Raw genomic sequence first — 17,296 nt, 5'->3', positions numbered from 1 at the left:
TTTGCGTGGACATATGTCTTCATTTCTCTTGATGCCCCACTTGGAGGCATCAAGGAAGAGTGAAATAACTGGGTGTCAGATGGTGACTTTATGTGTAATGTTTTGAGTGACTGCCAGATTGCAAATGCACTTCCGAAGTAGCTACCCCGTTTTACATTCCCACCAGTAGTGAACAAGGGTTCCAATTTCTCCACACCCTGCACAACACTTACTATCTGTGCTTTGCATTATAGCCATCCTGGTGGGTGTGGCATTGCTCACTGTGATTTTTATTTTTATCTCCCTTATGATCAATGATGAGCTTCTTTTCATGTGCTTATTGGCCACTTATGTATCTTCTTTACAGAAATGTCTATTCAGGTCCTCTGCCCATTTTTAATTGAGAAGGGGTGAGAATATAGATTATTCAGTAACAGTACTGACTCAAGCAACACTGATTGACTACTGCATATTGTAAAAAGTTAAAAGGCAAACTGAGGAAAATACTGACAACAACAAAAATATATAAAGGGTTACTATGTTAATCCGTTTTATAAGTCAATAAGAGATACCTTAAGTCCCTCGAAGAAATAAAAGAGGTACATTAAGTCCCAGAAGAGAACAACACTGATAATCAATTGTTTAACCCTTGCTGGCAATCAAAGAGTCAAATTAGAACACTGTTGCCACTAACAAATTAGTGAACATTTATTTAAAATCATAATATCCAGTGCTTGTTGGAATAGTTCCTTTTAATAATAGCAAATTACTCAGCCAGCCTCCTCTCACTGTTTGCATCCCTTCCCTCCTTGTGAATTGGGTTCCATTATCCCCTTTTGCTGATGCAGAAACTGAGATACAGAAGTCAGGTAACTTGCCCCAAGTAAGTTGTCACGCCGCTGATGTGTAAAACCTTGCTTGGAAACATGTCAATAGCTAATAAAATGTTCATTCCCTGTCACCAAGTAATTCGACTTCCAGGAATCCATGCGAAGGAAACAGCCAAAGAGGAGCCATTTTGCTCCCTGCGGCGCGTGTGAAATGACAGCGCATCCCTTCTGAGGTTGGGCCAAGGTTACGTCACAATGTGCGTTTGTTAAGCGGAATGTCGATCGAAGTTAGCTCATAATATAACCCTAAGTGATGTAACGTATCGTAATAGACCGCGATTTCTGTGAGTGGTGGGATTGCGGTTTTGCTTTCTTCATTGTCTTTTTCTGTTTTGTGTGTGTGTGTTTTTTTTTTACAAGCCGCACTCATTAATTTTACAATCAGAAGCAAAGGCTATGGTCTTTCGGTCTGCGGTGTGTGCGTTTGATGATGAGTTTCCAGGACGAGTGGGCGCGGGCGGCGGGGGTGTCAGGGTCGGCAGAGGCCAGGGCCCCCACCGTCGCCCTGGCTCGGCCCCGCCCGCGCCCCGCCCGCAGCACGAGTTCGCGTCTCCGCTGGCCCGCAGGACCCTGGAGACCCCTCGGTGCTACTCAGTGGGCGGGGGCTGGGAGAGGAGGAGCGCGCAGCTCCCGTCCACAACACGCGCCTCCATAAAGTCGGTGGAGAAAGTCTCCAGGAGTAACTCTACGTTCAAAAAGCCCAGGTGAGCAGGGGAATAGGCGGCCTGGCTGCAGCGCGGGAACCCGCCCGGCTCCTCCCTGGAGGGGCAGGGCCTGGAGCGGAGCGGATGGGTGGGGGCTGCTGAGAGGTCCGGAAAGCTGGGCTGGGCCCGGGCTGGCCTCTCGAAGGGGGTTCTGGAGCGCTGTAGCTTCCTCCTCGCTCTGCCGGCCGGCCAGCCAGCCCGGGCCCAGCCTCCGTAAACGCCTCGTGCGCAAGCGATGGCCTGATTGGGACCTGCGCTGCTTCCCGATCACTGCCCCCTTCCTCCCCACCCCCACCCCGCCCCCGCGCTGACTCTAGCCTGGTCAAGGAGAGAGCGGATGGCAGCTATTGCGAGTGGTTCGCAGCCGCCTTGGGCAACCTGGAATGGTTGCGGTTCTGTCTGAATCCGGACCTTAAGGGAATCCTCACCGATAACAAGGTAAGGCTTTGGTGTGCAGGAACAAGGATCCTCCCCTCCCACCAGGAGCTCCTCACATAGTGCTCACCTGGCAGAGAGCACCCAGAGGTGTCCTTTTCTGGGTAGGTCGTCCTAATTCACCTCCCCATTGTGGGAGGGCCATTTGGGGGCATCAAGGAAGAGTGAGCACATACTAGTGTGGGAAAGGGGTGTGAGTGACTCCTGGGGGGAAGGGGAAACCCAAGGAACTGCTATCTAGGTTCGGTTTTGGACCCTGGGGCCCCCCTCCTGCTCAGCCCCCTCCTGCCCTCCTCTGGCCGCCACAGGGTTTCACTGCCATCCACTTTGCAGCCCAAAAAGGCAAGCTAGAATGCCTGCAGGTCTTGGTAGAGGAGTACCAGTTTCCCGTGGACCTGCCCACCAAAAATGGCCAGACACCACTACACCTAGTCATTCACAAGGAAAACAAGAACGTGGTCCTCCCATGCATTCGCTATCTGCTTCAGCACGGGGCATCCCTCAACACGTGAGTCCAGCCTGCGTCCGCTTGGAGGCTGGGCAGATCCATGCGGGACAGGCAGAGGGGCTGTGGAGGGACAAGAATTGGGTCTCACATAAAGCCCACAGGGCGCACCAGTTAAGAAATTGGGCTCTGGGAGAGGTCAGACCTAGTTCACGTCCCGGCTTTGCAAACATCAAGACCCCAAGCAAATCACTCCACCCTAAACCTCAGTGCTCTTCAGTACATTGGGATCACATGGGGAGCTTCAAAAAGCCCAGTGCCTGTGTGCCAGTCTCGAGGTTGTAACTTAATTAGTTTGGAGCGGCCCAGGCTTCGGAAGCTTTAAAAGATCCACATGTGTTTACGGCAAAGTTTGGGAGCTATTTACTGCCTCAGTGTCTTCAACTGAAATCTGGGAGGATGCCAGTGCCTGCCACTCTTGTGATAATTGAGAAAATGCATGGGGAAGTGCATGGGTGGCAGACAGGAGACTGCGTTCACTCACACAGCACGGACTATGTGCTAAGTACCATGCCAGAGGTAAGGGATACAGCAGGGAGCACACCGAAATGTTCCCTGCCCTCATGAAGCTGATATCCTCCAAGTGCAGGAGCAGATAGTAAATGAGCACAATAATGAATGAAGAAAATGACAGAGTATGAAGAGAACAAACAGGTGGGAAGTGAAAGGGGCAGGGAGAAGCTCTTTGGAAGGGGCAGTCACCTCTAAGGTGGTGACATTTAAAGTCCCACCTGAAGATGGTGAGCCAGCCATGCAGAGAGCCAGAGGAAAGTGTCCCAGGCAAAGGGAACATCATGTGCAAAGGCCACGTGGTAGGAAAGAGTGCGGCAAGGTCAGAGGATGAGGTGGAGGATGAGGCAGGGCCCAGGGTGCACAGGCTTGTGGGCCCCGGCCGGGCATGGGGAAGAGGCAGGAGGGCTGGTTGATTTCCGAGGATGAGGTTAGGGCAGTGGTCGGCAAACCGCGGCTCGCGAGCCACATGCGGCTCTTTGGCCCCTTGAGTGTTCTAACGCCACTTCTTCAAAATAGACTCGCCCAGGCCAAAAACTGACTTCTGCGCATGGGCCACGAAGTTTCAATCGCACTGTACGTGCGCGCCTGCACGTGGTATTTTGTGGAAGGGCCACACTCAAGGGGCCAAAGAGCCGCATGTGGCTCGCGAGGCACAGTTTGCCGCCCACTGGGTTAGGAGTCTCTGAGGTCCAGCAGACCCAGCTCTCCTTCCAGCAGTTCTGCACTGTCCACACCCCCATAACTAAACTTAGTCCAAATCCTCCTACAGCTGAGGACAGAGAAGGGACATGCCAGGGTCACCCAATGGGCTGGTGGCAGAGCAGGCCTGGAAGCTGGTTTGCCCGCCAACCTGATGGATAGCTGCCCTTTGTCCTTCCTTACTGCCCCCTTCCCCTTGGCTGGCCTCCACAGTCAGACACGCAATGGCTCCACACCGCTGCACCTGGCAGCCCGGGAGGGCCTGCTGAGCTGTGTGAAGGTCCTGGTGAAGAATGGCGCCAATGTCCATGCCCAAGATGCCATAGGCTGCAAGCCCATCGACTATTGCAAAATATGGAACCACCGCGTCTGTGCTCGGTGAGTGTGTGAGAACCACCTCTAGCCTGCCACCCCTTCTCTCTCCCAGCCCTGCTCCTGGGGCCCTCACCCACGGCAGAGCCTTTAGGAGGAGGGTCTGGGAAGGCAGTGGTGGGGGGGATAAGTCTTGGGAGTTGGCCCTTCCCAGGATATTATTCCCAGGGGCTTTCCACAGGCCTCACCCCCTTGGTTTAGCACTGCCTTCCTGCCCCTGGCTCCTCATCAGGAGGGTAGTGATCAGTCCCTCAGACACTTGCCTCTCACCTCACAGGAAGTAGTTAGCCAGAGGGGCCTTGGACAGTGGGGGTGCATCATGTTACTCATCTCACCTCTGGCAGCCCCTCCCATGCCCATCCTGGCCCTCAGCAGCAGCCAGTCTTCCAGGTTGAAGCCCAGTCACTGAGGATGACACATCCTCACCTTGGCACCAGGTTCTTGAAAGATGCCATGTGGAAACGGGACAAGAAGGACTTTGCCTGTGAGATGGGGAAGCTGAAGAGGCTCAAAGGCCAGCTGGCCCTCATGGAGCAGGACTACCAGGCTGAGTATCAAGTAAGGGGCAGGGCGGCCGAGGCACCGGGCATCAGCTGCTACCTAGGCATGTGAGCAGAGGCATGAATCGCATGTGCAGTTAGTGACGAGAAGCAGTCCCATCCAGATGGCCTCCTTCTCCCCGTCCTCTGACTAAAATTCTACCCTGAGAAGCCACTTCTTTAGGTCAAAAGTCTTGTCTTGTGTTAGAAAGCTAAAACAGCTTAAATTAGCAAGTATTTATGAAGGCCCCTCCCCCCCTAGTGCAGTGCCCCCTTCTGGTGAGGAGGAGAACCTCTAATGAGACTCAGGTCCTTGCCTTATTGGGAAGTACACTGGTTAAAAAGACCCATCTTGCCCTGATTGGTTCCTCAGTGGTTAGAGCATTGGCCTGCAGACCGAAGGGTCTCGGTTTGCTTCCCGGTCAAGGGCATGTACCTCGGTTGCAGGTTCCCCAGACCTAGTAGGGAGAGGCAATCAATAGATGTCTCCGTGTGGAAGGCAATCAATAGATGTCTCTCTCGCATTGATGTTTCTCTCTCTCTCTCTCTCTCTCTCTCTCCCTCTCTCCCTCCCTCCCTCCCTCCCTCCCCCGCTCCTCCCTCCCTTCTACTCTCTCTAAAAATCAATGGAAAAAATATCCTGGGTTGAAGATTAAAAATAAACAACCTTCCAACATACTCTCTGCTAGGCACCTGTTAGACCCCGAGGCTCCGATGACCAATGAGAGGTGGTCCTCTCACTCAGGGAGCTTAGAGTTTAGTAGAGGAGGTGGGTTATATTCCCACAGAGAAGGGGGCTCAGGAGGTGCCAGAAGGATAATAATTAAGAGGAATCTTTAACGATGGATAGCAGTTGGCCATATGAGGAAGTAGGGAAGGGCTGACCAGGCTGAAGGAATAGACAGCCCTGTGTTTGGGGGTGGGGGGCGCGCCACAGAGGCACATAGAAAGAAGTGTGTATGCCAAGAAGTACAAATTCGGTACAGTCAGGGGTTCTGATGTGACAAGCTAGAGATTTGGCAGGGGCCCAGGTCAATGACAGGCCTTGGCTGGGGAAGAAGAGAGTCACTAAGGGATTTTAAGCAGGTAATTACATAGGATGCAAGAGCCAGAAAACCCAGAAAGAAGATGATGGGAATCCTAAGTGGATCCAGAAGTGGAGGGCTTGGGAGCTGGCAAATCCAGGGCTCTAGCCCTGTTCCGGCCGCAGTTCTCTCCTTTTCTCAGCCCTACCTCCTCTCAGTCCTCACAGTCACCTGTGTCCAGAATAGGCAAAGACCATCTGTTCCTGTGGCTCTAAACTTTCCCATAAGGCCCTTGCAGATCTCCCCTCATCTCTTATTGGCCTCAGTTGGATCATATGTCCACTCTTGTTCCAATCCCTCAAGCTAAAGGAAAGCCATGTGCTAACTGACCTAGGTCTGGGGCAAGGCTGATGGAATTATTATGAGAGGCTTAGCCTAATCAGAACCTACCTCCAGAGCTGGGTCAATCTCCAAACCACCTGATAGCTTAGCAACAGCCTGGGAAGTGAGCCATGAGACAGTGCATGGGGGAGGGGACAGTTCTGTGATGAGCTGAAGGTTCAACTGTAGTGGAAGCAAGAACAGACAGCTAGACCAAGTGATTCCCACCCAGCCTGGAGAGCCAGCTGTGTCCCCCTCCATGACTGCTCAAGGCCAACTAACTCCTTCCAGGAAGCCTGCTCAGATTAGTGCCACCCAGCTCCAGGCCTTCCCAACCTTTCTACTTTCTCCATCCAGGGTCAAGGATGCAGCTTGCACTTCTCGTAGGCCTTTCCCTCCCATCAAACCAGAGACTCTTAGGGCAGGATGTGCCTTCACTACCAATATGGGATCCTCCCTTGAGACGCAAGGTTTTCTGTAGGGCAGAGATGGCATCTTCCCCCTCCAGCTGACGACCTCACCGAGGGTGGAGGCTGGGTCTCCGTCAGGTTGGAGTCCCTCAGTCCAGGGGCTCCCTTGGGGCAATAATTGTCTCCCCATCAGAACAAGGGCTCCCATAAGGCAGGGGATTCTCCCATCAGACTCAGGGCTCCCTAGGGTAGGACGTTGTCTGACCAATCACACCCGAGGTTTCCAAGGGCTATCGCCACAGGCTCTCCTTCCACAGAAGCACAGAGGGAGCAGCCCTCCTCCACTATCTTGTGCCTCTGACATTGCAGAAAGAACAACAAATTCTGAGACAAGCTGATTTCAAGAAGTGGCTCCATCACAAGCCACTGCCTCGAGGCCAATCTCTGGCCCACAGCACTGAGCAAGAGCCCCAAGCCCCTCCCTGGGCCATCCCCATATCCAAGACCCCCAAGCTGCCCAAGCGCTTCCACCCCTCCCCAGAGGAGCACCTGCAACAGATATCACAGCCCAAGCTGCAGCCCCCGCTGACACCCACACCCTCCTACAAGCAGCCCACAGTAAGGCAGCCCAAGCCATGGAATATTAGCAACAACCCCGCCAGATCCCCCACTGCCCAGATCGGCTCCCCACAGGGCATCCGTCTGGGTGTGCATCCAGACCCCAGCCTGGAGCATGACTTCCGCAGATTCCTCAAGATCAGGTCTGATGGGCAAGGTGGTGCGCAGCTGCGCACGGTGGCTGGCAACCAGGTGGCCCCTGTGCCTCGGCTGCCCTTGGAGGTGATAGTCCGTGAGCTGTACCCTCAGGTGCGGCCGTGCAGGATGAAGGTGCCCCAGGGCTTCCACTCGGTCAGCATAAGCGACGTGGACCGGAAGCGGTACTTGGGCGACAACACCTTCTGGACTGACACCCTGGCCATGAACTTACGTGAAACATTTGATGAAACCTTCCTGGCAACAGTGCAAGCCCATCAAGGCTCCCCATTGCCCTGTCCCTAACCCCTCCCCCTCATAAACTTATTTTGGTAGCCTCTCGAGCTGAGGCAGCCTAGTGAAGGCTGAGGTGTGGTCATTTATGTTGTGGACAGGGAACAAGGGAAAGAGTGCCCACAGGCTTGCCATTCCCAAGATGAAGGATCAGAGCCCCTACCCCCAACAAAAGCCCAGATCCTTGGAGACCCACCCAAGAGATTCAAATTAGGGCAGCAGCCCAAAGCTCAGAGTGGGGGTCAGTCTGTACCCTAAGCTCTGGCATTGTGAAAGTAACATTTTGGTGTCCCCTTTGCTCCTACCTCCCTCCAAACAGCCCCCCAGGGACAGGCTGAGGAACCACTGGGAAATCTGCCTCCTGTTCAGACCAAGTCCTTCTACTACAGACTCCAGGCCTCAGGCTTCACCTCCAGAGCCAGAATGGGGTGGAAGACGGCTAACGTGTCACCCTGCCATGGCTTCCCTGCCACTGTCGTTTCTGCAGGGCAAGGAGGCACAGGGGCATGTGTGGGAGAGGAAGGAAAGACCCATGGCTTTACTTTGAGATTATGAACACGCTTGTACTTCCTCCAGGAAGCTAGCCTGCATCCCCTGCTATCCGCTGTACACATCACTACAAATCATTCATTAAACAAACATTTATTGATTGCTTTCTATGTGCCAGGCACCAAGCTAGGCGCTGTTGATACAAAAATTGAAGGACAGTCCCTGCCCTCAAGGAGCTTACAGTCTAGTAAGGAGATAAGACTAGTACACAGGCAAGTAAGCCCACAGTGATGTGTGTGGTGTGCTGGAGTGGGCAGGGGGAGGGGATTTTAAAAGCTTCTTGGACCAAGTAAAATCTTAAGTTGAGAACTAACAAAGATGCCCTGGTGAATAGAAGGGGAATCAAAGTGGCATTTCTGGATACAGGAGGCCAGGACCCAGTGCAAGATGGCAAGTGATGAGGCCAGAGAGGCAAGCAGGAAGCAGGATACCACGTGTTTCAAAGCCATGCTAAGGGTCTGGATTTTGTCCTGAAGGCAGAGGGGAGCCATGGGAGGTTGCAGGCCAGGAAGTGACTTGATCAACTATGCATTTTAGAAAGACAACTCTAGCTGTGGGACAGAGAAGCAGGAGGCGGCTGTCACAATAACCCAGGTGAAAGTTGATGACAGTGGGAGTGGCTCTACTCTAATCAAGAGATGTTAAGGAGGCAAACTTGACAGTTTTTAGAGATTGGATGTGGGGGGCAAAAGGAGAAAGCAGGGATAAAAAGCAGGTTTCTGTTTTGGCTCCTGAGTGATCTTGGGGCCACAGCAGTTACCCAAAAGAGGCAGGTTTGCAGAGGACAGCAGGTGCCACCTGGGCTGTGAAAGGAGCTTGTGCACCCAAAGGCAGCAGAACCGGTTCAGAAGCCCAGGAGGGGTGTTGGGGCTGGAAGACAACTCTCACTTCCTTGGCAAAGAGTCAAAGCCATGAGCATGAATGTGCTCCTCCTGGGAGCCCAGGACAGGACCCTGAGAAACCCCACTGCATGGGCGAGTGGAGAAGCCTGCATAGGACACCGGAAGAAGCCACAGAGGTAGGAGGAGAAACGGCCATAGAAGTGCGATTCAAGGAGCTGGGGGTGGTCAGCCCTGTCAGAAGCTGCAGAGACCCAGTAAGGGGTGAAAAAGGTTCACTGGATTTGCACAAAAAGACCCCGCAAAGAGCACTGACAGTGGAGCGAATGGAGGAGGTGGAGCCACGTCCTCAGGGTGAGGAACAAAGAGGACAGTGAGGGAGAGCAGGGCCAGCTGTGGCCCAGCAGTGAGGATGATGTTGGCCCCTTGTGTCTACCTTGGCCTCCCTAGTCTGCATAGGATGAAGGGGCCTGGCAATCTAATTCCCACTGAGAGAAGACCCAAATGTGCTTGCTGCTCCTTCCAGGGAAAGGGGAAGGCTGGTATTGTTAAGAGAACAGGAAATGCTAGAGCCAAGGAAGTGAAGGGCTACAGTGGGACTTGAGGCAGGATGTGGAAGAAAGATGTTCAGCACAGGGACTTAAAGATACTACATGTGTGCAGCCCATCGCTGCACCTGCTACCCTCGCTGTGAGGTATAAGACATGGCCAGTTATGGCTCTCATGGAGACTTCATTCCTGTATGTACTGCTGAGTATCTGCAAGGCACTGTAGTTGGGAGTGCAAGGTTAACAAATGCTGGTCTGTGCCTGGGACCTCGCCTGCCTTCTTAGAAGCCTGAGGTCATCTCCTCAGGAGCCGAGCACACAGAAAAGAGGGCCAGGCCCGTGTGCTCTCAGTGACACACGGCTTCCTCCACTAGGCCTATTTCTTAAAAAACAGGCTGTAGCCCAGACTGCTAGCAGTCGAGTTTTGTTTCTCCTTGAGCCTGACATAGAATTCTGCCAGAAACCACTCCTTTTCTCCAGGGGAAGACTTATAAATAGGGCATTGTAGATGTTGCTCTGAAAATCTAACCCAATCCCAAACTGCTCTCTCTGCCCCCCCTGCTTGACAGTCATGGAGCCTCGGGGAAAGAAGAGATAGAAGAAAAGACGGGGGTTCGGGGAGCGTAAGAAAGGCTGCATCCACCTGCCACTCCCCACCCCCTAACCAGGCTCAGCTCTTCATTCTGCCCCCTTCCCACTAAGGGACATAAGAACAGTCCCTTCAGAAAGGCAAGGCCCAATCCCAGAAAGGAACCCCTGCAGCAGAAAAGCCCATCCAAGCCAGGGCAGAAGGTCAGCAGGAAGAAAGGAAGATGAACTTTCAGGGGATTAAGGCAACAGTGCCACCTAGAATCTTTATTCAAACAGGAATCAGACTTGGACAGAAATCACAGTTCAACAGCAAAAACTACTTCCTGGGAATTGCCAAGCCATGGCCCTGCCCCATGGCCATCTGCCCAAAGACCCTATCACTGTCTGCTCTCCAGCTTCAAGGCCCCTGCCCTGCCCACCTCAACTGAGCCAGAACCTCCTGACCCAGCATGGAAGGGGTGGGGAGGGCCACAGGAGCTCAGCTTCTACACAGCCAGGTGGACCACGGCCTCCAGCCACGCAGGCTCCACCACCCTCCCTGGTGCCTCTGAGGTCACGGCTTCTAGCAGCATCAGATCTGAGCCCAGCTGAGCATCCTGAGGAAGGTGGGGATGGAGGCTCCAGGGAGACTTGCAGGAAGTCAGGCCAGGGGGAAGGAACCTTCCAGGCTCACAGGCCCAGGGGCCTGACTCTCCTGATCTCTCCCCAACATCCCCTCCCCAGGGGCGTCAGTACATCTTCTGACGACTGGGTAGAATGGCCTCTTTGATGAAGGAGAAGACAACCAGGATCCCTAAGCGTTTGCCCCGCTTGCCTTTGGTGAAGTAATTGGAGACCACGTCATCTGTGGAGAGACAGGCAGGGAGGTGAGTGTGTGTGTGTCTGAAAGTGAGCACAGCCCTCCCCACCTGAAACCTGAGTGTCTCGGTCACAGCGCTGGGCTCCAGCTCCCCCAGCCGACTCAGGCCTTGCTGGCGTCCTCCCACCGAGACCCCACACACAGCCTCTCACCTCCTGGCTGCACAGTGGAGGGCAGGACGTTCTCCCCAGCCGACAGTGACACGAAGAACGCAAACGGGATTATCCACAGACAGAAAGTGAAATAGGCCAGGACCTAGCAATGAGAGACACTGAGAAAAGGGTGCCCCCGGAGGTGCCAAGGGTGGGCTGGGCATGGCCATGCTGTATCTGAGAGAGGTAGTCAAGACTGCACAGAAGCCCCCCACCTGGTCTCTGAAGGGGATCAGGGCCTGGGAAGCAGAGACGGGACATCCTCACACATGGAGATAGGACAGTGGGGAAAGGTGCAGGCTGAGGATGACTCATGTAGCCACAATCCCCAATTATTGGTCGCTAGGACAGGAACTTCTCTGACTCACACTCCCCAAAGAAGCGATCTTGTTCTTCCCCAGGGGTCCAGACTGCAGTGGCAGGGCGTGGAAAATCCTGCAGAAGGCCTTGGCAGGGAACTGGGGGAAACCAGGGTTTGGGGCTGCAGCCCACCCCACCCTGTGAAATCTGCATCACACAAGGCCACTCCACCCACGCTTCCTGACCTCCGGGTGTTAGCTGGGAGCCTGGGAGACCCAAAGGACTCACTAGGGGACAGCGGTGTCTCCCCATCTCAGCCGAAGGGATCCCTGCTCCTCTTCCACACTGCTTTCTAAAATCATCTATACTCATTGGGGGGTGAGGGCATGTATGGGAGTGGGGTGGGGGGGGGCAATGGTAAGATATGTACACATATAATCCCTTAATAAAAATTTGAAAAAAAATAAATAAAATCATCTATACTAAGTTATAAACAATGTGTTATCCCTAAATGGACTCAGTTTCAAATCATAGCTAGGTTCACAAAGCAAATCATGCAAGTCCCCTTTATCCTTCTGTCCCTGTTAATAGTTTGATGTACTAAATGCTTCTTACCTCTGAGAAAGGATAATATTCCTCCGCAAAAAACTGAAATGCTAGGTAATGATTCACCACCACTAGTCCTGTTGAGGGAATGGAGAGTCAGTTAGTCTAGGGGGAATAACATAAAAGCCGGACTTTTAACTTTCAAAAGGCTCCAGGGAGTTGGGAGCCCTGAGTTTTAGTCCTAACTTTACACCCGACTCAAAGACTGTTTTCCATTTGTTAAAATGGGCGAGTTAGCTCCCACCCGCCCACTGCAGAGGGCATTTATGAGTAAAATCAGAAGGCAGGGAAAGCCCTGGGAATGTTATAAAAAAGAGACTTCAGTGTCACATCCTCCAAAGCACCATGACCATTAAGCTGGTTTTCAGTGAGTCCTAAAGAGCTCTCCTGTGGGTAGTGGGTGGAGGAAGTCATGGGTGTGAGGTCACATACTCCCATGAGATCCACTCCAAACTCGGCAGCAGGGAGAAGGACGCCTCAAAGAGCACTCCTCAAGAATAAAATGGTACAGTTTGCTAGACACTTTGGGGGTGCAGTCTGAGGGTTCCTCAAAATTCTAGGGGAGAGGGTCTTTCCTTAACCTGCCCCAAGGTAAGGCCCACTGGTCTAAACTCACATGTTCTGGACCCCACACACCTCCTTAGTGTGCAGCTGAATTTATGTTGGGGAGAGAGAGAGCAGATCCTGGGGACAGGCTGCTCAAGACAGGCACCCCGGCCTGATCCCAGCCTGGTCAAGGGCAGGCACCAGAACAAAGCATCCCCATGAGCACCCATCACATACACCTCTCAGCCAACTGGCACGTCTCTTGTCTCCTCCCTTGCCTCTCCCTTCCAAGGCAGAGATGGCGGCGTGACCCTGCCTAAGCACTCGAGCACTAGGAGATGCTGGAAGGCAGGATGGTGCTTTATGCCCACAAAATCTTTCAGAAAAACTAAGGCACCTGAAGGGCAGCCTGCTGCTAGGGGCAGGAGTGGGGGGATTGGGGTGGAGGACCCTCTTCCCTAAAAGGACGCAAAAGGGCCTGGTCTCCAGGGAAGGACTCCCCAACCAAACCCTGGTGAACAAGTCCTTTGGCAAAATCATAACCAAGGCAAGCAGAGAAGAGACCAGGTCTAGCTTTCACACTGTGCCCTCCTTGTGGGTAATATTCTTCCCAGGTTCTCCCACAGAAATAGAAAAGTAGTTCTATAAAATCCCCAAGTCCATCTGATGTCCTGACCGAAGGCTAGGATGACCCGTAATGATTACTGGGAGAAAAAGCAATGCTGGTAACCGAAAACTTTCCAGAGCTTTTCTGTGAATACCTACAAATATCTCTAAGTATCTGCTTGTGCCAACTGAGTCTCCTACACATCAGCTTTGAACAAATGGAGAGGCTAATGCCCAGAGAGAGGAAATGACTTTCTAGGGTCAGGGAGTGGGGGCAGGGCAAAGGCAGGAAGGCCAGGGTCCTCCCAGCCCCATGAAACTACAATCCTAATGCTGGGCCAGAGGACTGGATGGGGAGCTGCCCGCCTGCCAGAGAAGGGCTTTGAACTTTCCCTGAACAAGTGGTTTCTTAGGGGCTCTAAGTACTCAGCAAGCCCACCTTTTCTCTCTTCCCAAACCTTCTTCATACTTACCTCCCTGAGAAAGCCCTCCCTGTCTGAGTATCCACCCCCCCACCCCCAATTCTAGTCACTTGAGTCAGATGGGCTCTAGGCTTCTCACATGTGTGGAGAACCTCGGCGCTTTGCCTCTTTTCTCTAGAACCCCTTCAGTGCTATGAGCTGGGCTGGGCACATCCAACTACCTCAGTTGCCTCCTCAACTCTGCCCCCTCTCACCGCACGACAGGATGAAGTTAGGCGAGGTCAGCATGATGAAGGGGAAGGTCTGGAGGAGGCCAAAGTAGACGAGGTTGGTGAAGAGGCCCACGCCAATCATGCAGGTGGGGAAGCGCTCAAAAACGTAGAGGCCAATCAGCACAGCTGTGGAGAACTGAAACAACCAGAGGCACACAGTGCAGGGAGCCTCTTCCAGGCAGTCTTCCTGGACTCATTAGCCCCCAGCCCACTTGGGGCAATACTAGGTTCATGCTTCAATCTCACCTCATTTCAGTCACAGGTCTATCTCCCCACCTAGCCTCTCGGGTGGCATCTTTAAAAGGTAGCATCTTTCAATGCCATTCTCAAAATGTTTGACGGCAACCCACAGTAAGAAAATGTTTACACTGACCCAAAAACACACACACATATATATGATCCAAGTTCAAATTTCAATTCTAGTCTTTTCTAGTTCACCTTTTATGCTAATCATGACCAAATGAACTGGTAACACAACCCAATAATGAATCACACCTGCAGTATGAAAATGCTGTTCGGAAGGACTTAGCTGTCAGTGCTTAACAAAGGACAGTTGGTTAAATGAAAGTCAAATTCCTGTACCATCACCCATGAGCTTGACCTCTGAACCCAGGGCTGAGAGCCACCACTTGTCTCCACCACTAACTCCCCACCTCAGGCCAAGCTCAGGGTGGAAGTGGCTGCTGACACCTGGTGACCTGCGAGGCACTGGGCTCCTGTCCACATGTGCTCCTACCCCTGTCCCCAGATTTCCTGCAGTTGGCAGGATTCTATCCACCAGTAGTCACTCCTGTGGCTTTGACATCAAGGCTTTGTGCCTTCAGAAAGAGAAACTTTCCGTGAGACCTGGGGAAGGCAGGGTCCGGGCCAGGGAAGGTATCTCCCTCTTAGGACTAATCCCTTGATCCAAGGAGAAAGAGGGCAATGAGCAAGTACTCAAAACTGTCCTCAAGGTTTCTCTCAGTTCTAAATGCTGTGAGCAGAGCAAGGGGCTAGGGACAGTGGAAGACAGCCAAGCAAAGGCAAAGCCACGGTCCTGTCAACAGAGAATGAGCACTCAGCTGTCACCATAAGGGACAGAGAATGGGGTCTGCAGTGAAGCAATGCGACTTGGGGAAGGAGGCAAAGACCTGGGTCCAGGAGAACAGACCCAACAAGGAACAGGGCAAGGTACAGGAGTGGCACCCTCAGGAAACAGCAGGGATCAAGGTCTCATCATCCATGCCACACTTTCCCCACTTCTTTTTGAGGCAGGGCAATAGGTGAGGGTGAACCTGGGGGAAGAGGCCACTTACCCAGATCATGTATTTTATGATCCTGCTGGTGGCCACTGTGTACTCTTCTATCAGTTCCGCCAGGTAATAGAGTCCGGCCGCTGGTGGGGGGGGGGGGGCAGGAAGAGGAGCAAGCAGAGAGAACATTAGCCAGGGTCACTCCCACCATCACCTCATCCCTTTCTCTGCAGCTGGGTCCCCATTACCCCTCATGGACTCTAGAAGTCAAGGAACAAACCAAACAACCCATGTTTGCCCTCCAAAGTCTGAAAAACTTCATCAGGGCAACTGAGAGATTTTATAAAAGTGGAAACCTGTATCAGATGCCTCAGCACTCTGATAACCTCTGACCCCATAAAGAGGAATTTCATTCACTCATTCAGTAAATATCTGTCCGGCACTTAGTATGGGCCAGGTGCTGGGCTGAGTGCTGCGAATGCAGTAAAGACAATGTCCCTTTTTGACCCAGCTAGGGGTGGGCGGGGAGGGGGGTAAGGGGGAGGATGGGATGACAAGTGCTATTTTAGGGAAAGTAGGACCATCAAATCCCACGGTGGGCTTCCTGGAGGAGGTGAGATCTCTGCTGAGATCCACAGTAGGAACTAGCCAGAAGAGGGGAGCGTGTCAAAGTTAGAGTAAGAAGTTCGAAGGCCCGAGCCGCAGGCGAAAGGGCGGCGGTAGTCGGGAGAGGGGCGGGGGGCGGGGGAAGTTGGGCGCGGTCGGCCCTGGAGGGTGGGCGCGGCAGCGGTAGGCGGTGCGCCCGCGGGGCACTGGAGAGCCACTCCCGGCACTGCGAGGCGGCTGTGTGACACTTGGAAGGACCAGCGGTCAGGCTGGCTGCTGGGGTCAGCAGAAGGGGCAAGACCAGGCGGGGCAGGAGGAGGGATGCGAGGGCCGGGAGCACCAGGCAGGGGTCTCCGGGTGCTCCGGTGCCCCAGCGGTGCGACCCCCGCGAGCACCGATGCCGGGGTGGGAGGGAGCCCGCGCGGGCTGGGGTCGCGCACTCTCACCGACGGCCAGCGTGATGAAGGACACCTGGATGAAGAGCGACAGCCAGCTCAGCACGTACATGAACCACATGGCGCCCCCGCCCCGCCCGGCCCCCGACCGCCGGGAGGGGCCTGCGCGCTCGGGCTTGGACTACAGGGAGCCGCCGCCACCGCTACCGCGTCCCCGCCCCGCGGACGGCAGGACTGCCGTGCGCCGCCGCCGAGAGGAGCCGGACCTGAGCGCCACCCTGACCGGGTCTAGAGTAGCGCCGCCCGCCGGGGCGGAGGGCCAACTGCAGCTGCCCCGGGAGGTGCACGCGGGCGGATCGCCAGGCTCCCGGGGCTGCACCGAGGTCGGTGATGCAACCCCGGGCAGGCGGGACGGTCCAGAGCGGCGGAGATGCGGCGCCGGTATACGGGCTCGAAAGGCCACTTTCGGCCCCTTCCTGTGCACTCCCACGCCAGCTTGGAGCGGGGTGCAGGGCAGGGGAGGGCCCCCTGACCTCACCTCTCCCCCCACCCGCCACCCCAGCAACACCAGTCCAGAAGCCTCCAGGCAGGTTTTCTACAGGCTTCCTCTTGCCCCGCAGGTTAACGGGGACAGAACTGTTGAGTGCCTAACTTTTTCCAGACACTGTGCTGAAGGCGAGGCGCTGTTCTTTTTTCTTTTCTTTCTTTCTTTCTTTTTTTTTTTTTTTTTTTTTTTGAGGCGCTATGGGGTTGATGGATATTGATTCGATGATGTAGATCATTTCGTGATTGGGGTAGCTGAGGCCAAGGAAGGTTTACCTTGGCTCAGGCTATACATCTGGAAAGCCGTACAGACAGGAGTTGGGGCGCCTTTGATCAGTCATCCTTGAGCCTAAATCTCCCTCTGGCTGAGTTCCTTTGGGGTACAGTCTGCACCTCGGTATCGCCTAGAACTCGCCCAGTGCAGACTACGCAAGGCGCCTACTAAGCGCTGAAAGCATTTACTACACCTCTGCGAGTTACTGAAGCGGCCCAAGGAGCCGGGCAGCCCTTGTCAAGAAGTCCCCCATCTAGTGGCCGAGACAGGCATGCAAAAATAGAGTGCGTATCTGGTATGCTTCTCGACTCAGAATATTTTAATGCATAAAAATAAATACATAATCTTTAAAAAATTAAACATGGAATTACAGCAACTTCCCTCCTAGGTATACCAACAAGTATTGAAAGCAGGGACTCAATGAGATATTTGTACACCAATGTTCATAACTGCGGTG

At 53.7% G+C, this 17,296-nt stretch overlaps 2 protein-coding genes across 2 annotated transcripts; one reads left to right on the top strand and one right to left on the bottom strand.

Annotated features, from left to right (window-relative positions):
• Positions 1 to 1,265: 1,265 nt before the first annotated feature.
• ANKRD53 (ankyrin repeat domain 53) lies at positions 1,266 to 7,564 on the top strand (the record flags this gene model as incomplete). The annotated part of the gene is given in 7 exon segments (XM_080684952.1): positions 1,266 to 1,573; positions 1,891 to 2,011; positions 2,317 to 2,516; positions 3,939 to 4,103; positions 4,535 to 4,655; positions 6,822 to 7,506; positions 7,509 to 7,564. Coding segments are annotated over 7 exon segments (1,656 nt in total).
• Positions 7,565 to 8,127: 563 nt separating this feature from the next.
• Positions 8,128 to 16,263, bottom strand: TEX261 (testis expressed 261). Its single transcript, XM_080685176.1, has 6 exons — positions 16,074 to 16,263; positions 15,085 to 15,164; positions 13,772 to 13,925; positions 11,953 to 12,020; positions 11,038 to 11,140; positions 8,128 to 10,870 (listed from the first exon to the last, which is right to left on the bottom strand). Exons 1-6 carry the CDS (start codon positions 16,141 to 16,143, stop codon positions 10,755 to 10,757), a joined length of 591 nt encoding a protein of 196 aa, XP_080541302.1. The 5' UTR covers positions 16,144 to 16,263; the 3' UTR covers positions 8,128 to 10,754.
• Positions 16,264 to 17,296: the final 1,033 nt, after the last annotated feature.

This window comes from Plecotus auritus (genome assembly GCF_963455305.1).
Source record: "Plecotus auritus genome assembly, chromosome: 8".
Classification (NCBI taxonomy): Eukaryota; Metazoa; Chordata; class Mammalia; order Chiroptera; family Vespertilionidae; genus Plecotus; species Plecotus auritus.
This window is presented reverse-complemented; position numbering and strand designations above follow the sequence as displayed.

What these genes read in the sequence shown, in the direction of transcription:
- TEX261 (XM_080685176.1), bottom strand. Translation starts at nt 16,143, where the DNA reads ATGTGGTTCATGTACGTGCTGAGCTGGCTGTCGCTCTTCATCCAGGTG. An exon ending in TCATAAAATACATGATCTGG is followed by an intron (nt 13,926 to 15,084) that starts GTAAGTGGCCTC and finishes TGGTTGTTTCAG; the next exon opens with TTCTCCACAGCTGTGCTGAT. An exon ending in AATATTATCCTTTCTCAGAG is followed by an intron (nt 11,141 to 11,952) that starts GTAAGAAGCATT and finishes TCTCATTGCTAG; the next exon opens with GTCCTGGCCTATTTCACTTT.